The sequence below is a fragment of the Lipophrys pholis genome, assembly GCF_963383615.2.
Source record: "Lipophrys pholis genome assembly, chromosome: 18".
NCBI classification, from domain to species: Eukaryota; Metazoa; Chordata; class Actinopteri; order Blenniiformes; family Blenniidae; genus Lipophrys; species Lipophrys pholis.
Window position 1 is genome coordinate 16,270,391 of NC_137646.1, and position 22,367 is coordinate 16,292,757.

Genomic DNA, 22,367 nt, shown 5'->3' on the forward strand with positions numbered 1-22,367 from the left:
GCGCCATAGCTTTTTCCTCTTATGTTTAATCTAATACCGGGGCTCAAAGGAAATAAGGCAGGGATCTACTTTATTAAGGTTGTGAACATATTCCCTCCTGAGGACGTTTCCGAGTGCGTTTAGAGCTCGGAGAACACGAGCTCAACTAAATGAAAGGTACAGATGAAACCTTTTTGCGTCAGTGTCATCAGTTGTTTTGTTTTTTTTAACACAATAAGTAAGACACACACACACACACACGCGGACATGAAACACTCAATAATGAGATTTATATCCTGCTGGAGCAACTGATAAGAGAAGATAATCCGAGGGGGATAGAATCACTTGTACAGCATCGGCTCGTGACCCCCTTCGCAACAATGATGATGAATATAAAGGCAGCTTGAGCTACGGGGTGATAAATCCAGGCCGAGTTCGATAAGCGGCTTCGGCGGGGTGAACGCGAATTCCAACCCGAGACAATAAAGACACCACGAGCCTCATGTGAAAGAACAATTTAAGTTAGTTAAGGTTTATTGTGTCAAAATGTTGTCTTACATCTCCGCGAGCAAACTAAAACACATTTATAAATTACATTTGTGCTCCTCAAGGATAGTTTGGGTGAAAATACATGTAAACAAAGTGAATTGTGGGTAATAAGGCAGCACAATTTAAAGCTGCACCGTCCAATATATATATATATTTTTTTACAATGGGTCAAAATATAAAACTTTTTTCTTTCTTTTTGACTTGACAAAAGCATTTCCTGCAAACTTTGCAATTCTAGTTTCTTCATTTCTACAACTTTAATCTTTTATTTTCACTCTTGTCACTTTAATGGTGATTTTTTTTTGGGGGGGGGAGGATTTTCATTAAAGTATAAAAAAAAGAGTTTATTAGCAGCTAAAATGTCATATGTTCTTCGAAAAGGATGGTGGTGGAGACCGAACGGAGAGCAAACACTGCACTCAGGCGAATTGACTCGAAGTTTTTCTTCTAAAAATACAGACTCTTATGAGGCAGCGAACGCGACACATTCATGACTTTATCTGATAATCGATTGGTTGTTCCACTCGGAATACTGCAGCTTCTATATAAGAGGTCAGGTTGAAATGACACAAAGATTATCACACCGGGGGGGGGTGTTCAACTCATCCCGAGAACAAGGCACACGTGGACATCGCCTTTGCACGAGGAGACATCTTCCCGACATGTGCGGACGCCGGGCGGGGGAAATGCTTCCGTGTCAGGCTGTTCCTTCAACCTCCCCGCTGTTTATCCCAGGCTGGCTGTACCTGCTTCTTTATGCAGGGGGGGGGGGAATTACCCAACTCATGCCACGCAAAAAAATTATCATAATAATAACACTTTCATACATCCACGTATAAAAACATATGTACATAAGTCACGAGTCACGTCGGCATGTTGAGTAATAAGACCTTCGTCTTTGGGAAAAGCTTTGGTTCAAACTCCCGTCCTGCTGTGAACAAGGCACTGCTGCCACACTGGAGTGTATTTCTAACAACTCGCCCTCGTCTACCTGCAAAATAACCACCATCATCATCATCATCAGCGTCAGCAGCATCGGAGCGTTTCACTCCATGTGGAGAGAAAAAAAAAGTAAAAAAATCATTCCTGGATCGTCGGCTCCCTCCTTTGCTGATGTTTTTTTGAGTTTAAAAAGTGTCCAGACGTTGATTTTCCTCTCTCTGGGAATCTGTAAAAAAAAATAAAATGTAAATATCTACGTATATATTGGAGGCAGATGAATAACAAATGCAGAAACAGCCAATAGAAACAAAACGTCTTACCAGGACTTCTGTGGTTTCTCTTTGTCCAAGTTCTCCGTCTGCTCCTGTGAATGTAAACAATAAAAAACACTTTTACACAGTAACTAATCGTGATTCAACGGTCAATACTTTTAGAAGGTTGCAGCCTTCATTTGGGTTTTTTTTCCTCCTCCTTCTGTTTGTCTTCGTCATTGCATCCCCCCCCCGGCTCAAAATCTCAAAGTCAACAGTGAGAAATGGAACAAACACGGATGTTAATGTGTTTGTTTCATCTCTGAAACATGAGCGTCATGTCTCTCCACCCTTAAACAAATTTGGTTAAGACATCGATTCAGCAGCTATTGCTGGGGGGGGGGGAAACAAAAAAAACACCACACACACACACACACACACACACACACACACACACACACACACACACACACACACACACACAGACAGCCTTGTACTAAAGCTCAAAACAAAGACTCTAGTCTGTCACGTTACCGACCCTGAATTTCAGGCTCTGTTTGGGATTTTTCGCGTCACAAAAAAAAAAAAAAATAAAATAAAAAAAACACTTATGAAACTGTGTACAGGCTAATTTCTGCTTTCTTAACAGAAAAGAATATTCGAAGAAAATCAGGTTGCCAAAATGTCACAAATATATATATTAACAATAAATGATGCTGACCATTTATTGCACTTTAATTACCGTGGTGACAAATCTATTTATAGATCTATTGAGTTTTGATTTCTGCCACATTCAGACATGAAAGCAACATGAAAACGTGGATCCATCCTGTCTTGGATCGCATCTATAATCGCATCTTAAATCACAATATTAAGGGAAAAAAAAAAAATCGCAATTAGATTATTTTCCAAAATCGTTCAGCCCCAGTGTGTATTTAAAAATCTGCATTTTATCATCAGAGGGATGTTCATGAGAAGAAGCAGGGGCACAAATCAAACACCGTGACACACTGAAAGGTTTATTTTCTCATATCCTTACTGCCTGCATAGATAAGCAGCACTCACTTCCCCACCTGCTTTCAGAGGGAGTAGAAGCACATGAAGTTTCCATCGCACTGACCTGCTGGGACTCCGATGTGGTTCGGCTCTTTGGCTCCGCCCGTGTGGGGGACGTGGGGGACGTGGGGGACGTGGGGGACGTGGGGGACGTGGGGGACGTAGGGGACGTAGGGGCGCTCCCGTTGGTGTCCGTTATTAGCAGAGACCGCCGCTCTCTGGCCAGCTTTTCACACTTTGTCACGCGGAACCTGAAAATGGAGTTAAAGCTTTCAGAACACACAGAAGGTTTTGGATGTTTTCTGGAACTCAGAGGGAGACTCGCCGCCTCGTTACAGACTGAAAGACAAGAAATGGAGCGCGGAGATGAAGAAAACGCGGAGGATACGAAGTCAGCAGATGATCTCGGCTGTTGATTTTTCCCTTTGTGAACATTACATTAATATAACATAAGTAAACCACAGAAAATGGCTTTTTAATGAATAATACTGAGCATTAACTCAATGGGATGTCAGCTATTCTCATTTGTGCCACAGCTGGCTTCTGCCTCTGCCTCACTGATAAGACACACACACTCCCTACGACTCTCACTCACCTACACATGACACCTCTCTCATCTGCGAATACAAGCGCACACACACGCGCTGCACAGCTTTAATTAAATCAGGAAATGAATATTGGTATCCAGGTCATGCTGACCCTCTGCGAACGCGACCATTCATCTGGGTGTGTAAATGAAAAGCAACCACTCTGCATCCCAATCAGCTCTCAGCGGGACATTTAGGATGAGGAGTGGTGGAGGCGACGGCCACGGCGCTCACCCAACCGATCAACTCTACCCACGATGCGGCAGGGCAACTTTCACACCAAAGATGATTTAACTCACACCGTAGGTTTTTCCTCGAGGCCCGCCAATGTCTTTTATCGACACAAAACGGAGCAAAAAGAGTCTTCTGCCTCCGCCTGCTTTTAACACAGAGACGCCATGATGCTGTCTGACGCCAACACTGCTCAACCCCACAGAGACGCCGCATCCCACAAGTATCGACTGTTTCCACATGTAAACACGTCTCGGTCTTCAGAGGAGGAGACTGTCCTCATTCCATATTAAACTGGATCATCTTAAAGGGAGGAGGGATGGAAAGCTCCGGGGGGCAACACGGTTGACGCATTTTGGCATTCTAATGCGAGGCTCAATTTGCAAAGCCACACAGCTGTTTTATTTCAATCGAATCCTTAATTGGTTCAACAGAAGTAAAATCAGTATTTGTTAACTTCTGTGTTCCCAACAGCTTCTATGGATATAAGCTTCTCTGACGTCTCCACATGGTCACTCGCAGGCCCTGCTGGTCTTACGCAGCTTTCTGTCTGTTTTGAGTTGATGATCTCTGTTGAAAGCTGGTTATATTCAGATAGTTAGTGTGTGCTGAGCTTTAGATGTAATTTGTATTTGCGTCATTTTCCAGACTATAATTCACACGTTCTCTTGTTAATTGGTCATGTGACTTAAAATATATATCGTTTCATACCATTTACGACCACTAGATGTCACTGTATGACGAGACAAGGCTGCTATAGTACCACAGAAACTATAAACCCGACATGTTTGATTAGCAGGAAATTAAACCAACTTTTTTTTTTTTTATACTCTGCAGTAAACTGAAACAGAACCGCGGAAGTTTAGATAGAAAATGTCTTCTTGTTTTAATGACTCACACACACACTCACCTGCCCACTGCCAGGACAGTGACTTCCCCGTGGTGACTGCGGCGCTGCTCAACCTTGCGGGCCGACGTCTTCCTCATCAGCGGCCACCTCTTCTGGCTGCAGCGGGTGCAGATGTTCTTGTTGCCGCCCGGCCCCCCGATGGTGTGCAGGTGGTTGCAGGTGTGCTTGGCTGCTCCCGCCGGCGCCCCCGGTGACGTGGGAGTCATCGGAGGGGTCGGCGTCCCGGGGGAGGTGGGGGTGAGGGGAGGACTGCGGGCAGAGAAGCAGAAGTTACAACCATGTTCTTTGAAGGGCTTTGGACAGAGGGTTTTTTTTTTTTTTTTTTAAACCCTCCGACCGTCGTGAATTAATTCTACATTATTGATACGGGCGTGCGTGTAATCAGGCCTGCGGACGAATTACCGTGGCGCGTTATTACGAGTCGAGCCCCCTGAGCAATAATTATGTGACAAAGAGAGAACTTTAACAAGGGATCTCTGCATGTGTGGGAACAGTTGCTGAGCTATCAAACACACGGAGCAAAAAACATTGTGGAGCTTCAAGTCGCATTCAGTCCCTGAATGTGTGTGCTGCTTCATTTATCACAACACTGCGGCGATGACACATTAATATTTCATACTTCCAAACAATAACGGACTATTTTTGAGGTGAAGCTCTTCATCAAGTCAGGTTTTGGACTCCGAAGCAGCCCTGTGACTGACAGAGAGCCAGCGGCAGACAAAAGGACAAAAAGGAATCGCGGCTCGCATCGTTCCGTTCTGCTTTCATACACTATTCATCTCCGAAGTGTGTCAAGAGGCAGTGATTGAGGTCAACTCACTCATCTTTTTCGCTTTTTTAACATCTTTTTGAAGAGGGGGTGTGTGTAAGTGCATATCTTATGACCCCCGAGAGCAGCTGCTCACATTGTTTACACACAAAACGTAGAGTAAATAGTGTCTCTGTGGGCCGACATCCACATGTCATAAACATTTCATATGTATGCGTGCGAAGGGACGGACAGGATATACATTTTCTTTCATCATAAGACCCTGGAATAATGTGCTTCTGATACAACTAAAAGGGCCAAACGTAGGAGGACACTTATAGCTGGACCCATGTGACAAAGATGGAGGCTTTCCCAGGTACATTAGTGAGGTGGAAAACGTTCGAGGTGCACAAAAAAAAAAAAAAGAATTATGTTGAAAATGGAAAGTCACACAATGTTCTGGTTGCTGCTCTTCCAATCACTTTAGCGTGTTATAAAAACCTGTTAGAGATCATTTTGGACTCGAGAAGTTGTATTAATCTAATAATTGCATTGAAAGAATATAAATTGCAGTATTGATACCGAGGTGTAACTGAAACATTTGTCATGCCAACAATTGCAACTCATGTTATGCAAATTAGCCTCTACATCTGCTTTTGATACATACATTTAAAAACAGGGGATAGGAGTTAAGAGTTAAGACTTTCTCCCAACGTCAGCAGGAAATCCAGCCACAAACATTCTCATTTATTGAGGATAAATCATGTCGGGTGCTAAAATCCTTCCAATAACATTTAAAAGAAGTGAGAAACCAGCAAGGAGGTCCCGTGTTGTGAGAGGTCACTGGTCAGTGAAGTCGAGGGGTGTGTGTGTGTGTGTGTGTGTGTGTGTGTGTGTGTGTGTGTGTGTGTGTGTGTGTGTGTGTGTGTGTGTGTGTGTGTGTGTGTGTGTGTGTGTGTGTGTGTGTGCGCGTGTGTGTGTGCGTGCATGTGAAGGGCAAAGTAAGAAATGAGGAGACTGCGGGCGGCGGCGGTGCTGGTGGGGAGAGGTGAAGTTAAGTACAGAGTCTGGAGAGGCAGATAGTGAGGCCTGGCCACACAACAGTCACTCTCCCTCCCTGCTTTCCAGCCTCTCCTCTCTTCCTTCCTGCCTGTCTGTCTGTCTCCCTCCCTCCCTCTCTTCTAAGTATCCAATAAATTACCCCCATGAATACCCCTCTCCCCCCCCCCTGTTCCACCCTCTCTAAGTGATCCACTGGCTGGCTGCCCATCCTGGCTGAAAGAGAGGGAGGAAGATGTGGACTGGAACGGCAAAATCAAAAAAGTAAAGGGGGAAAACACAAGGGTTTTGTAAGATGTGGGGAAGGAGATTTTTGGAGAGAGTGTGAAAGAGAAGAGACACATTAAAGAGACACTGTAAAAATGTGTGTGATTGCAGATTTCTGCTGTGTGTTGTTTTTTTTTGTTTGTTTTCATTTTTTTCCCCAGGACACCCAAAGTGACTGAGCAGAATACCTCAGATACCTAATGCCTGGCAGCGGCGAACGCCACACTGCTGCTTCTCCAACAAAAAGAGAACATCTTTCCTCTCTTTATCTGCCGTGCGGAACAATATGGAGCGGGGAGGAAGAGATGACAGCGGCGGAGAGCGAGTGGGTAGGGGGACATACTCTACTAACTCGATTTACTTACACTCTCCTGTCACAAACATGTCCTCCCCCAACCCGTCTTCCTCTCCTCGCATCTCTGAGCACCTTGCTTGTGGGATGACGGAGGGGAGACGCGTAACGCGAGTCAGCTCACGCCGTCGCCTTCCAGTCACTTGTCACTCCACATCGGATGCCTTTGGCCTCGGAAATACTTGTTTGGTGCCTTTTACTGGATTTATTAGGACTTTATAGCTGTGGAACGTGTCGACACGAAGGCACACTATTCTGGTTTTTGATATGTCTGGAGATCACGAACAGTGGAGGAGATACGTGACTTCATTTTAATGTTCTGATCAGCACTTTATGACGCTGTTTTCATCGCGGTATTGCACAAAGCCAGAGTTGGACTCATTTCAGACATTGCTTCAACTTCAGCACAGTACTGTATATTGGTTAAATCTAAAAGATTATTTGGATTAATGCAGAGAGGGGGGAAAAAAATGACCAGAGGGGAAATGATAATCCAGATAACTTTCAATGTGAGCCTGTTTCCCATCTCAGGGCTAAAAGAGGAAAAGAGTGTCTATTTCCAGCAGTGTGTGTGTGTGTGTGTGTGTGTGTGTGTGTAGTGTTTAGCAATACAGTCCAGAGAACCTGAACCTGTGCTGGGTAAAGAAATTAAATTTCCGTGAAGTTTGGATGTTTCTCCTGCACCTGGGAGAAACCTGGGAGGTTTCAGAAGGTTCACGGATGCGGTGAGGCGTTTGCTTCTTTTCTGGACTCTGACAGCAGCAATAAAGCAGCACTGCATGACTGGCGACCATGCTGCTTGTTTGTTGTGGTAATATGAACACTGTTGACTTTTGAAATTGGATTATCCCAGTTTCCAGCTGCATGAATGCAGCATCTCGACAACCTTATTTCTAACATCCCTTATTATGTTTGAGTTGTTTGTCATCAAGAAATGCACATTTAATCTACAAAAGGCCAGAAAATACCAAAACAAAAGCCCATTCTGCTGGACCCTGTAGGGTAAAAAGTAAACAAAGAAGCAAACCCTCACATGTGAGAAACAAATATCTCATTTTTGATCGATTAAAGGACGATCAATTTAATAAAGTGGCTGAAAATTTAAGTTTTGATGATAAACTCACTTGTTAATCTACTTATTCCAGCTCTCATACCGGCTACTGTAGTTCTGAAGCTTTTGAAATATTCATTTCTTTCCTTTTATGTGAAGTCACAGTGGCACTCCATGGGCTCTGGTGGGGAATCCAACAAGGAAACACGCCAACAACTCCACTCGGCCTGCTTTAATATTCCCACCATCCAGTGATATGTGTGCCACGTATCACTGGATGGTGGGAATATTTTTACTGGAGGCAGTTAAGGAAAGATACCCAGCTGCTTGCCCTCAATTGAGCCTCTCCAATCTGGAAAAGTGTCACTGGAGAAGTGTGGCCTGATTCAGCCACTTCACACTGACACGTAAACGCTGCTAAAGAAGGCTAATGGTGCCACCTGGTGGACGAGACTGTACACTAACTGGTGTGTTCTGAGAGTTGTTCTTGTCTGTATCTGGACGATCACACCACAGAGGTCCTGACAAACAAGTTGCTCTTTAGCATCAGTGTGCAAAGCTCGATTTCTGTGCTTTCTCTGCTTCTAATGTGCCTTTTTCCTGATTTATTTTATTCTTTGCAAACTTTATTTCATAACTATTTATCTGTTCATACTCTGCTCCTTTTTTATCTTTAAGTTTGGTTTATCTTTTATCCTGTGGGGAGGATGGGGGACCAGCAAATTAAGTTTTTCATTGTACAGTGTAGATGTCTACCTGTATATATGGCAATAAACATCTTGAATCTTTCTGTGAGTTTTTGAAACTTTCAAATTATCTACACGTTGAGGTAATGAGAAGTGTGCATGCCAAATCCTGTCATTGGCAACAGCAAAGGAATAAAAGCAGAAAAAGATGAATTGTTCTCATAAGAGGACACTTACCCATCTGAATCAATGCTGTTTTCATGGACCATAGCTTTCAGGGCGTCCGAGTTTGCTTAAGAAGGCGAGGGACAGAGAGAGAGAGACAGAGAGAGAGAGAGAAACCACGTTACACTCTTACAGAGAAGAAGAATGGAAGAGAGGAGGAGTGGGAGATAAAAGTGCTGCTGGGAATTAGTGAGCGGGAGCGCCTCAGTGACTTCAAAAGCACATCGCTTACTGAAAGATGGCGCCGACAGATTAACTCTTTAACACAATTAAAACAGCACATCTCATGCAATCACTGAACGCGTAATAAACTATACACAGAAACCTCTGGAGAGCGGAGAACTGTCCAACGGAAAGTACTGCTGGAGGAGAAGTGGAACTTCTGTAATGGCAGATTTGGACTTCTTTGGACAGACATGTAGAACGACATCCCAGCAGACTAAAACCTTCTCACGGTATTGTGGAGTTTAGATCATTTGCTCCCAGAGACGTGTTTCTCGGAGTCCATTTACTGGCTGCACCACAGGAGGAGGAAAAGATGGGGAGATGTGCCGAGTGGCGGTGGCGGGCGTGGGGACGCAGAGAAGTGACTCATGTCGGTGAATGGAAGATTGGATGTTATGACTCAAACCACTGTCCTTGGGATTGAACCAAACATTTTCTCTTCTGACGTACAATCGAGTATTTGCTTTGGATTTAATCATTTATTTCACATTCTGAATAAATGAAAGCAGAAATCAGTTTTCCCTCTTTTAATTATTTGAATAATCAGTCTTGCTTTGCTCCATTTTGATCCCTAGTTTAACAAATACAATTTCATTCATTAAAAACTTTGTTGGGAGTGGGAGTCTGATAAGAAATAATAGAGAAACACATCCTCACAAAGAAGAATGGGAGTAAAAAGGCTGCTTCCTGTCATGTCCTTTCACAGATACTTTTGATCCTGCAGACACGGGAAGAAGCTCCCAATACTTACTTTGGAGACGCTGGTTTGTCCTCACCAATGAATCACCTATAGAGGGCAGTCTTTCCTCAGCCGAGTCAAATAGAAGAGTACATGCTATTTAAGTAATACTTGTTTATTTAAAGACATGGCTGCTGGTGGCGGAAGAGCTAAATCCCTGATTTAACAATTCTCAATGAAGTGACACCAGGATAATCAGCTGCAAAATCTTCATTATTTTGGAAGAGGAAAAAAAATAAAAAATCTAGCATACATTGTGGTAAACGAATATTTAAAAAGTTTCTGATTTAGTTTAGAGTCATAATATCTCCCACTAATACTACGATACAATTTTTTTTAGATTTTCAGGGCAAAGCGTCATTGGAGTAAGACAATTCTTCACTGAATCGATTAACTGAATTATTGTTAGTTTGGAAGCAACAGAGAGGAACGAGAGAGGGGTTAAGGTGAACCAAACATCCGTTTCATTCACTAGAAATAGTCACATAATGCTAGAATTCTGAATATGTTCATGTGAGCTGGATTGATAATGAGTCACAGCGGGCTCACTCCAGGTCCCGGGGACCGTTTTACTATGGAAGCAGTGATGAGTCAGCTCACATCACGCCTCCTGAGGAAGGACAGAGAAATCAGCAAACATCCGAGGACGACGTCACCATGACAGGACAATACCCGTGACGTGTCTCGCTTGTTATTCATCGGGAGTCGGTGTATGAGCCTCAGCTTCAAAAGCTTCAGCACAACAAATGAAGTGCTATATTTAGAAATCCCTTTTTTTTTTTGCAACTGGACGACGTTTATGACTTTGTTTTGTTTTTTTAATGAAAGCGGACCATCACCAGAACGGGTTTCCTGAAGATCTATTATGCTGATTACCAGGCGAGCCCTAGGCTTCATGGCTTTACGGTGGGAGTTTGCATGAAAATATACATTAGGAGGTTTATCACCCAACTTTCCAGTCTCACTTTTTCAGTTAATTTTGTTCAAAGAAGCAACTTATATATTTCGTGCAATAAAGTACGAGTGCATACGTAAACCATAATGAATACGCTGAATTTTCTTTATATAACAGTGTAATCTGAAATGTTTATCGACATTGCTTCACTTGAGACACAAACTCATCGTATAGATTTGATGCTGAGGCAGCGAGTCTTTACTGAGGGATAGTTCTACAGTCACCATTGAGATTTTCAATGTACTGATCATGTATTTTACTCAAAAACGGCATTCTTTTGCGCCATATAAATTAATCTCCAGGGCTGGATTTAGACACTCCGATGGGCTAGTTTTGGGACCGTAGGTTTCGAACCCCTGCCTCCCACAGTGCTCATACTCTGTCTTTATGAAGTCATTACTGTTGATGGAAACAGGACAAAGCCCTAAACCGGTCTTGTTTCAAAAGTGTAATAGCTCTAAAAGCAGAGATACATAAGGCACAATGTGCAACTAAACTTGCAGTTTAATCACCTCCAATATCACGCCTTATCTAATAATTATCTTTTTTTTTTCTTATCCATTGAGCACAATGCTGTGCTTCAGTGAGTGAAAACTATTTCCACTCCTCAGTAACTTTTTTTAATCTTCACCTGCCCAGACAATCACTAGAACAATGAAGACAATCTGTACAGTTCGGGCTGGTTCATTTCTCAAGTTATCTGTTTCTGACGCCGAAGATGTCGAGGTAATAAAAGTAAAGCAGCTGCTGGGAACATCTCCCCCCCAAAAAAGCCCCCAAAAATTAGCCAATAACAGTAACTAACATTGTTCCAGTAAAGTGGGAGAGTGTCCATTTCATGTAAACATCAATTTCATGATCAAAGTAATTGTTGCTGGTCTTATTTTCCTGAAACGATCATGATTAATAAGGAAATTAAATCTGCTGCATTCTCACGAATCCTGCCAACACAATAGTACCTCTGAGCTAAATCTCTCCTGTCGCCGCCAACGAATAAAACCGAACAAGGAAATGCAATTAAAGAGCACAAAGGGACTCCTGTGACTTACAGTAAATTCATGTTCCAGCTCAGGCAAATTACTCCTGGGCAAACTTTAAGGCAAAGAGATAATCAAAGAACAGTTTTAATCTCTGGCGCAGCTTCCCATAGGAAGCAGCGACGTGAGCGACGGGCGTTATGTAAACCTCTGTCATCACAAATCACCCGCAAGGAATTCCACTACAGTCGCCCTGGACGTGAACTTCCACCAAACATCTTTGCTCACGAGCCAAACTCTTCCGAGAAGCGTCACGCGGAGACTCAAATCGACTCCGAATCCTGCATCGCCTTCCTTCCTGAGCGGCCTGGAACAATGAATCGCTCCCCGACAACGGTGACCCAGTGGGATCCAGCTTTTACGATGAAACTAAATACCGCCTCCTCAAATAAGCAATGTTAGTATCTCGGATTCATTAGTTGTGTTGGACACGTACCTTCATTTTTCATGATGTAGCGAACGATCTGCCCGACCGTGTCATTGTTTTCACTGAAGGTGTCGCCCATCTCTGCAAGAGTACAAAGAAGTTTTTTTTTCAAATAAAACACATTCGCATTAGCAAAATGACATTCAAATGCATCAAGCCTGAAAGCTCCTTCAAGGAACTCCTGGACGAATATAGTTATGGCTTCCTTACTAAATGTTTGCTCCAACCGTTTAACATGCTTTTTCTGAAACTGTAAAGCAGAAGAGGAGCAGGCTGAAAGCTTGAGTGCACCTGTGTTGTAGGGATGGAAACACTTCACAGCCAGTCTCCCCCATAAATTAGCGTTTAAGAGCACTTGTTTGAACTACCACAAAATGAAATGACTCCCTCGTGTTTTATCGCGTTGCACCAACGGGAATGAAAACAATGAGCTTCATGAACTCAACTGTCGAGAAAGCCACAGAGAACTGCGGTATAAATGTGTACGACGTGACCAAAGCCTCACAGCCGCGGAGAATTTGTAGGCCTGTGTGTGTCGTTGTTATGTATTTAAAGGTTTTTAGTGTCAAGCTGGATCCAGTCTCCACAGCCGCGGAGTTTGTTTCAGCTTCCTGAACTCCTGAGAGGAGGATCAAACCTCCAGCTGCTCCAGTCGCAGTGTCATCCTCCACCAGCGGCTTCTTTTCTTTGTCCGCCTGTTGTTCTGTGCTGCTCACACACAACATTTATCTTTTACTAGAAACAGCTGCTTGTTGCAACTGAACTGTACAGTAAATAAAGCCCTTTCAAAACAACTTAAACAGCAGAGGTTCATGATGCAGTACACGTTTTATTAAAGCTGCCAGAACGGACCAGTGCACGACTTTATAACCCATTTGGCAGGAAAAAGATGCTCTGTTGAAAGCCTTTGTTATTTGTAATAACAATAACATATTGATTTTTCATTTCAGTCTCTTCTAAAGCCTTCATAAATTATTCACATAGCCACACTTTCATGCTTTTCACACTCTGGCCCAAAGCCTCTGCACAGCACACACCCCTGCAAAGCACTTCCTGGAGTTTCCCTGTTGATAACTTCCCACGTTTTTCCTCTCCGGTTTGATCAGAGAATCATCAGATCAGAAACTGAAGATCGGACGGCTCACGCGCCGCAAATTTGGGAAAAATTTCAATTGAAAAAAAAAAAATGGCTGAAAGAGAGGAAGAGCAATGACGAAACCTGATCACAGCGAAAGAAGAGACGGCTGAGCGAGTGAGGTCACAACACAAAAGATTTGTGACAGAGAAAGGGTGGGGCTTCTGAAAAAACAAACACACACAGAAAGACAAACGCTGCGGGGGTGAACCCCCCCTCCCCCCAAAAAAAAAAACCTAGCTCACATGGGGTAAAACCGCCTCCGTTGACGGACACATTAAAAGCATCCACCAACATTGGAAAGAGTGAAGTGCAATGTACGATGACAGATCTGTGAGATAGACACGTGGCGCCAACTGGAGTAAACACTGCATTCTTTCCCAAAACAATTCCTCATGCATGTGACATGAAACCAGACAAATCAGTGGCTTCACGAGGCGGTCCACGTATTCGTGCGGTGATCTCCACTCACTCGTATAAAAGGCATAACAATATTATCAACTGCAAGAATGCATTGTGTGCACACAATCGTGAGCAAAGTGCAACCGGACTGGCTCTCTACGTAGACTTTTGTTTTTCACCTGGCTAAACACACACCTAGTTGTGTCAAGACATGAGTGATACGAATGCCAAGTATCTTCCTGGTTCCTATAAGCCTCCACGCCTTAAAAAAAGAAAAAGACACACTCATTCCTTTGAAAAAGACCAATACTCACAGGGGATTTTCAAGAAATTGCTTCACCACTGCGCCTCATAAAACCACGGAGCCGTTTGGCTTTCCCGCGTCTGCTGGAGCAGCATTGCGGGAGGCACCGGTTATAATATTGAGGTGACATTTACGGTCACGCCGTCTATTTTTATCCACGCGCACAGTCAGTACCTGGAACTCGCGGCTCATTCGATTCAGGAATGTTGTACGAGAACGTGAATGCCGGACAGCAAATGACAACGCGTGATGCAGTTAATTTGTAACAAGGCATAGGATGTTTCCTGGTGAGGTGCAGGCCTTAAACAAAGACGGACTTCAAGTCAAATGACAAATGTCACAAACAAGCATAGCAACGTTAGGTTATTTTCTCTCAGTCTCGACTGTTTTCACCGCAAACTTTCTGATTTGTTGTATACTGCGTGTTGTGTGGACAAACTCTGCTTACTCCAAAAATGTACAAAGTACTAATAAGAGAGCCACTAACACCAGATACTACTGTATTTAAAAATGGAGCCTCTGTGTTTCATTAATATCCTGTTTTATCAGCCGAATCTGAATGAAACCACGGGTCTATCCGCACATTTTAAAGTGTGGATCCATGACTTGTTGGACGTAATACTTTACGGCGTGACACACAAAAGCACAAATATACTGCAACATTATGACAAATCAGGAGCAGAAACATAGCGTACAACAGTACGCACTGATGAATCAGTGATAGGAAACTGATGCGGTTGTTACAGCATAAATACAACTGATATGAGGCTCTGATGTGGTTACATTGCCCCTTTCGCAACATTACCAATAGCATGAGTTTTTTTTTTTTTAAGATCAGACTGGCCGCACAGATTAACAGGATGCCTGTTGCTCATGTTATTGAGTGAATTAATGAGAAATCACCAAAAAGAGTCAGGGTGTCCCCATAGGAATACCGGGAGCACTAATGCTCATCAATACATCAGAGGTTACAAATTCAGCCCGGAGCCAAAGTTTCACAAAGAATCATCTGAGTAGATGCTGGTTATTACTGTACAAGATCAAATTGAGCTGAATAAAAGCTACATGCTCCTCCATTCTGTCTACGATCTAAATAACAGCTACAGTTATAGACATTTTATAGGCGCGCAGCTGCCTTGGGAACCCCCACGTGTTCTTGTTGATGTTTCTCGCTTCTGAAACGACTGCATAAAAAGTCTATGTACTTTCAGGGAAAGTAAATGTTCAGCACAACTTTTACAGCGCTGAAATGATGCAAGATGAACCGACTTTTGCCGTGGAGCAATCACAGAAAAAAAATACAACGTACGTATCAGCTGGTATAATCCATCATCTGACTGACCTGCCGTCAGTCGCAGTGATTAATTGAACATGAAGGAGCAACACCGGTGTCACCGCATCAATCATCCACTGACTTCAACCATTCAGTCTGATTAGTCCTCTTCTCTCGTAAGGCTTGTCTTCTTACATAACTGGACACTTCCTTCACAGGTGACTGTCCCAACCTTTTCATCACTGTGCCGATCAACGGCAGCGTTACGTTATGAATTCAGCAAGTTGAAGGTTTCTTATCTCCGTGACGCTGTTCTCTCCCTCCTTGTTCGGATTAAAGGGAGTCTGGCTGAGCAATGATCGCGGGTGTGTTTTGTTTACACAGGAGATGATAGATGGTGTTAAAAAAAAAGGTGAAGCAACCAGTAGATAAATCTAATAACACCAGTGTAACCCCAGGTGCCAGACGATGACAAATATCTGGGAGACTGCGATACTATTTGAACACCTCGGCCACCTCCTCCCTCTTTCACCCGGGCGCGATTACCTGCATCCAGTTCTGCGTCTTTGTCCTCCTCTTCCTCGCACTCCTCGTCATCCTGGGCAGTGGTGCACCTGTAGCCCTTCCTCTTCAGCACGTGGCAGATCAACACTCCCAGCAGGCCCAGGAAGAAGAACACTGGCACCAGCACGAAGGCGATAAAATCGGGGTTCTCCCCACTCGAGCCTCTTCCAACTGTTGTCGCTACTGTAGTGTGAACCGCTGGGGGATGAACAGAGAGGACAAATAAGCAACGAGAGAATGACTGTCCAAGCGGGAACAGAAAACACTAGATATCACAGGTCATTACAGCGTCCTTGAAGGCAATCTGATATCCACACTGAGCCCGAGGGTACACACACACACGCACGCACGTGAGCCGAGCAGCTGAGGGGATTTAAATCCTATCAGCTGCGACACGGCGAGAGCTTTCACGCTCTTCTTCCTGGATCAGTCAAGTCCGCTGCTCCGTTTGGCCTTGAACCGCACAGTGTGACGTCACGCCGAGGGCCCATTCGGTGGGAATGGCAAAAACAAACCAAAATTTGGATTTGTAAAGGGAGGCATTGGAAAGAAAAACAGATGAGTAACTGTGTGAGGCATACGAGGAACGTTTCTGAGTTCTCTTATTTTTTCCCCCCTTTAATTCTACTGACCGAGACAAGACAGCCTTACATTCGTTCATTCTACATTAAATGAACCTTTGTTCAGCAGTCTTACTTATATCTTTATGTCCGCAGCAAAAACAACAGCAGGATCATAAACTTTTACTACTTTAGCTCAAACTTCCTCTGCTTCCACTCCTATCTGCCCACCCAGTCAAAAGTCCAACGTGTGGGTTCTGCAGGCCCCCGCAGGTCCACATACTGTAATCCAAGTTCAAATGCTCACAACTCACGTCCTGCCAAAAACAAGTAGGAATACTTGAAACATAACTCCATAAACAGAAGATTCATCTTCTATGTTTTATCCAGATATCCAGACGATAAAAAGGAGTTCCCAACTTTTAGTTTGACGCAAATCAACATATGTCAAAGACACATAATAAAATGATTACAACCTAAAGCTTGGACATTTGTGGAATGCACTGGTAAGTTTAAAAAAAAAAAAAAAAAAAGGTCAAGACCAATTGGGTGTAGAAAAGAAAGAACTGAACAAGACACAATCGATTAATCCACTGGCAACAGTAAATCACTTTGAACCTTCAGGATCATCAACATCATGGCCATAAAAACAGCACGTATGTTTAGGAACATTTGTAAATATCAATGCAAATTTAATTCAGTTTGAGAGGTTCTGTCAAACATTCAAACCGATTTTTGTGTACATTGGAAAGTGGTGCGTCAGTTAACAGTCTCATGACGACTCGACCTGCATGAAATCTTTTAATTCCAGACAGGACGTTCATTCTACAGGCAGATAAACATTCACCACTCAAGACTTTGGAGTGTCTTTGACAAAAGGAGGTCAGAGGTGGATCCCCGAAAACCCTCATGAGATTCCTTGAAAATGGACGTTGAAGCCGACAGCGTCTTACTTCCGTGGACACAGATGATACCGTTTGGACGTCATGTCCCGATCAGAGGCTAGACGGTGACCCGCGGTCAGCTGTACGCGGAACGCTTTCCGTGGCTCCTGCCATAGACGCACCACGTGAGGCATTCCAGTTCCGACACACAACGAGGCTTTTGTCCGGTTTCCTGTTCACATCGGAGCGTGTGCGACTTGGTGAAAGTCAGAGAGGATGACAAGGACAGACACGGTGACCGTTCCCGTAGGATTTGACTCGCGTCAACATTAAATGTCCCCCTTCATTCCAAATAAGTCCCTCTTTGGAGAGGCGCATATCTGCACACCTAACCGTGTGGCCCCTGATGCACTGACGGAGGCGATTGTGCGCCTCCATTGTCCGAGTTCCCCCCGGCGCATCGGGCTGAACACACTGATCATTGTGTGCTCACTAAGTCCCCGGTGAACAAACGTCTGTGTGCTTATGTGAGGAGGTGACGATCGCGACGGGCGACCTGGCTCGGTCCCATGCCTTCGCAGCAAACGCTCACGGGCTGATGAGCGGCATTAATCACAGAGGAGAGGAGCGTTTGCCAGTGAGCCACACTGAGACCTTAAAGAGGATTTAAGGTTCATCCAAAAATCTCCATGAATAAAATAATGCCGTGGTGGACGTCCCGAGGGGGGAAAACCAAAAACTGGATCTGGTACGCGAGGCAGGCGTGGGATCACGCGTTAATGATGATTAATGCAGTGAAGCTCTTCAGATGAAAAGGAAAGCAAAAGGATTTTTTTTTTTTTTTTTAGCATGTTGTGGGTGTTCAATGCATGTCGGCAAGCGAAGGTCACTTTTATTATCCTGTTTAATAATTTGTCAAATATTTTCCCCTAAATAGGCTGGCTTTGTACACGTGTCAGGAGATGATGGCATATCAGATCATAATATTATGGCAGTTTGTTATGTACACAATATTGCCGTAGGATCAAATGGAAGAAAACTGACTGCAGGAAATATGATTCATTTATTCTGAAACTTCAAATCCGAAGTTGAAATTTGCAGGGGAATTGAAGTCAATGGAATGTCTCGACCCCTGCAAGGAAGGGGTTAATATCCTCGAGACATTCAGATTCAGCCGTGTGACGGGTCGTCGAAGTCCACGCTGCGTCGTTCACTGAACGACTGAACGCGTGAGGCAGAATTAAACTCCGGCGCAGAGATGAACTCGGGGACATCGACGACCACGGTGCCAAAGAGCGGCTCGGGAAAAAAGAGGATGTCGCCGTTCCTCCTCGCTGAGATCAGCAGAAAACTTCATGACCCCAGCAAACGTGTTTCTACACAGCCGGATGCGTCTCTGCAGACTTGCATTCGTCGATGGCGTAGTGAATCATTTCCATCATTTATCATGACACCCTATAGTTGGTGGAATGTATATATTAGTCATCAATATTATTGACGTGCGGGGAGCAGGAACATACACGTGCAAACGTGAGGATATGAGAGCGGTTGGTCCATGAAGGGCTCAACTTTCAGAGGTTGAGTGACGTCCTTGTCTCCGTCCGCAGTGGATTTTGAACAATAATTAGACTAGTCATAATGTTTTGGTGGATCACTTCATCTATAGATCTATGGCGAACTGCCACATATTCCTCCTGGGACTTTTTGGGGGAGCTAAACTGTCCGGCGTCGGAGCGACTGACTCACACTGTCCAGTTCACGCCCTGCATACCCCAGGATTACGTGAAGTCATGAGGACAGCTGTAACCGTCCCAAGACGCGGACTTGGCCTGCACGCACGCACGCACACACACACACACACACACACACACACACACACACACACACACGCAAACACACACACAAATACATTACCGGAGCGTTTTCCTATTTTCAAAACAGACACACTGGATGACCCGAGTGTAATCGAATTCAGCTTCGGCCTGCTGCGAGCCACAGACTCGTGGAAAATGGAAGCCAGACCGGCTGGAACTAAAACAGTCTCGGGCGGATTACTTCGTTTTAGTTTGGCCTGCCTGAGGACGGCATCGCTGCGGACCACTGTGACGAGACATGCACAAGAAAACGCTGTAAGAATACTATTTACTCGGATAATATACCTTAGGCAAATACTTCCACTGAAGTTTAAACCTCTGTCACTTAAATACAAAGCAGAAAAATGCTGCTCGCATGAAAAAAATCACTGACCTCCAGGCATACAATCTCAAGAAAACTTAGTCAAACTAGTTTCACACTGAGAACTGAAATCAATCTCTTGTTTTCATCGTCTGTTCAGTTTGTGACTATTCTCTTGGGTAACACTTTCAACCTGTCTCCGATTCATACTCCTCGTAACTAAAACTAACAGGCCATTGATCGAACGCGACCAGACAGCAGAGACATAATGAGATATTTATAGATGTTATTCTTCATCAAGGACTGCCACAATCACCGACCACATTCACATCACATATTTGCAGCATGAGCCCCTCAGTTAAAACGTACAGTAACAGTAGGCTTGGAGAAAGTATTTATTATCGAATCAGGACTGTCAGCCGATTAGAAGGTATTAAATGTAACGGAGACAAATAGATTTCATATGAGAAGCTTTTGTTCCACGTTATAACAATTCTTCAGAAATAAGTAAAATAACCTTCATGGCAGATGAAGACGAAACACTTGATTGGTCCGAACGTAAGGCCGAATGTGAGGTCGTCTAATATTCAGGCACTAAGGAAAAAGTACTGCACCGGGTCGGGGTAACCCACAGAACAGCTTTGGAACTGGTGGAATAACATAAATAGGGTAAAAATATTCTAAAATAGTTTTTTCTGTGCAAACAAACATCTTGTCGTTCTATTCACTCCTTTTCCTTTTGTGTTGTGACTCGAGTCGCATTTTGTCCTTTTCATTTCTACACCAGTTTTTATTTTGTAAAAGCGTAGCTGCCAGACAACACTGGAGTGTGTCGCATCCCGTTAGGAGCTACAAGTTGCCGTTCCTGATTGCACACACTATAATCCATCCATCTTCTTACAATACAGCGTCGTCATGGGCGCTGCAGCCAATCCCTGATATGGATGATAGCAGGATACACCCTGGACAGGTCGGCAGTCCATCACAGCGCAAACAAGGAGACAGACAACGACTCACGTTCACGCCTGAAGACAATTTTTCCTGGAAGGACTGTGTTAGGAAACACCTTGAACTCATGACATTCTCGCTGTGAGGCAAGACAACTAATTTATTCGTTCGTAAAATACAGTTCAGACCTGATTTTGAAAAAAAAATAAAAAATAAAAGATTTTTGCACAAGCAGAAGAATGAATCACTCTGAAGTGAGTCATTGCAAGAGGCACAGTTTTGCTTTGCGGTTTAGACATTTATAGCACGAGCAGATTTTTGTATTGAGCTTTTACGGGGAGAGGTTTCATAGATCTCCATCATGTCAAGGAAAAGCATCCCTGACATCCAGATAACGGTGAACCCTGCGCTTTTAAAATAAATAAATAAATGGAGCAATGCAGCGATTACCTGCAGAAAAACTCTTCAAAGGTAGGTCAAATTAATCAGCTCCACTGGAGGATGGCATGAGGCCTATTTCAAGCTGATGTGAGCAATTTCAAACAACTGTCAAAGTGAGAAGTCTTGTGTTATAAATCAGAGGAAAACACACCCACACAACTGGAATCAAAGGAAGAAGGGAAAAAAATAAATACACAGGAAACACACAGATCAGTGTTTTTGTTTTGGTTGGATTTCACTGTGTAAACAAAAACACGGACTGATCAGTGATGTTGAGGTCCGGTGGCAATGAGAAGAGCGTCTATCCTGTTGCGCGTCTCTCTGCAGCTCAACTTCTTCTGTAATGTCCTGAAGCAACAAAAAAAAACTAACAAAAAAAAAAAACCTCCTCCAAAAGAGGCCAAAGAGCTGCAACGGAGCGCGTCTGACGTGTTAACATGTTGATTTCTTCACACATGTCAAACTTATCCCGTTTAAAAATATGTGCCAATATTCAGTGTGCACTTTTTACCGCCCAACCACACAGATTGAAAACAAATTAAATGACAGAAAAAAAGGGGGAAAAAAAGTCGTTAGAAATGGGACGAGAGAAAGGCACGCAGTGAAAAGTGGGGTAAAAACGTACGTGTGTCGGCGGTGGACTCGGCCATGGATGTGCCGGTGGGGGGGTTGGCGGGGCTGACGGCAGGCAGGCGGCAGACGGGACGTCTGGTCACCAGCGGCCAGAGTGAAGCGACAGGAGGGATGTCTCACACACACTGAACGTGTTTCCTGATTCCCCGTGAGCAGGAGACGCCCTGCGCCCGGAATGGTACTGCCTCCGTCAAAGAGCCATGGACGGCGCGAGAACCGAGAGGAGTCAGTCACTACTACTTCCGGCTTCGCTCGCTTCTTCTTCTTCGCCGGTTGGCAAACAACGTGGTGCATTACTGGTATGGAGTGCGGATCGAAACGACTTATCCCTCCCTTTCAAAACATTTTTTAAATATTATATCCTCCCCAGTAACCTGCTGTCCCGAAGAAACGCAAACATAAACTGATATCACTTACTCCCTGAGTGCTGCTGTAGAGATTAAAAGGTTCCTTATTATTTCTCAACTTAATAAACCACCTGTGTCTTGCTGTTTCGTATCCCTCACAATGTACCATGACATGTTCCACTGTTTCAGGTTGTCCACATTTCCCACATTTCGCTGTATTATCATGTTTCCCTATTCTGGCTCCTGTATAGTTCAGTGCAGCCTGTCTAAACCTGAGTCTAGATATTATTGTTTATTCTCTTCTGTTCCGTCCTGTGCTTCGCATTTCCCCCATCTTCCTTTGTATTGTGTCGTACCACCATCCCAACTTCTCATCCTCCCATTCCTTTCGCCACTTACTCTTCTTTCTTTGGTTATACGCTTGA

The 22,367-nt window shown here is 44.0% G+C and overlaps 1 protein-coding gene across 1 annotated transcript; it reads right to left on the minus strand.

The window, feature by feature from the left end:
* On the minus strand, positions 1 to 21,753 carry rell1 (RELT like 1). The gene is made up of 8 exons (XM_080486116.1): positions 21,588 to 21,753; positions 15,937 to 16,152; positions 12,286 to 12,357; positions 8,906 to 8,960; positions 4,506 to 4,754; positions 2,842 to 3,028; positions 1,791 to 1,834; positions 1 to 1,696 (listed from the first exon to the last, which is right to left on the minus strand). Coding segments are annotated over exons 1-8 (849 nt in total). The 5' UTR covers positions 21,613 to 21,753; the 3' UTR covers positions 1 to 1,695.
* Between the last annotated feature and the right edge of the window lie 614 nt (positions 21,754 to 22,367).

Coding starts and splice junctions, on each gene's coding strand:
- rell1 (XM_080486116.1), bottom strand. CDS start 21,612: ATGGCCGAGTCCACCGCCGACACAC. Junction 8,961..12,285: donor CTACATCATGAAAAATGAAG/GTACGTGTCCAA, acceptor CGCCTTCTTAAG/CAAACTCGGACGCCCTGAAA. Junction 4,755..8,905: donor AACAGCATTGATTCAGATGG/GTAAGTGTCCTC, acceptor CTCTGCCCGCAG/TCCTCCCCTCACCCCCACCT.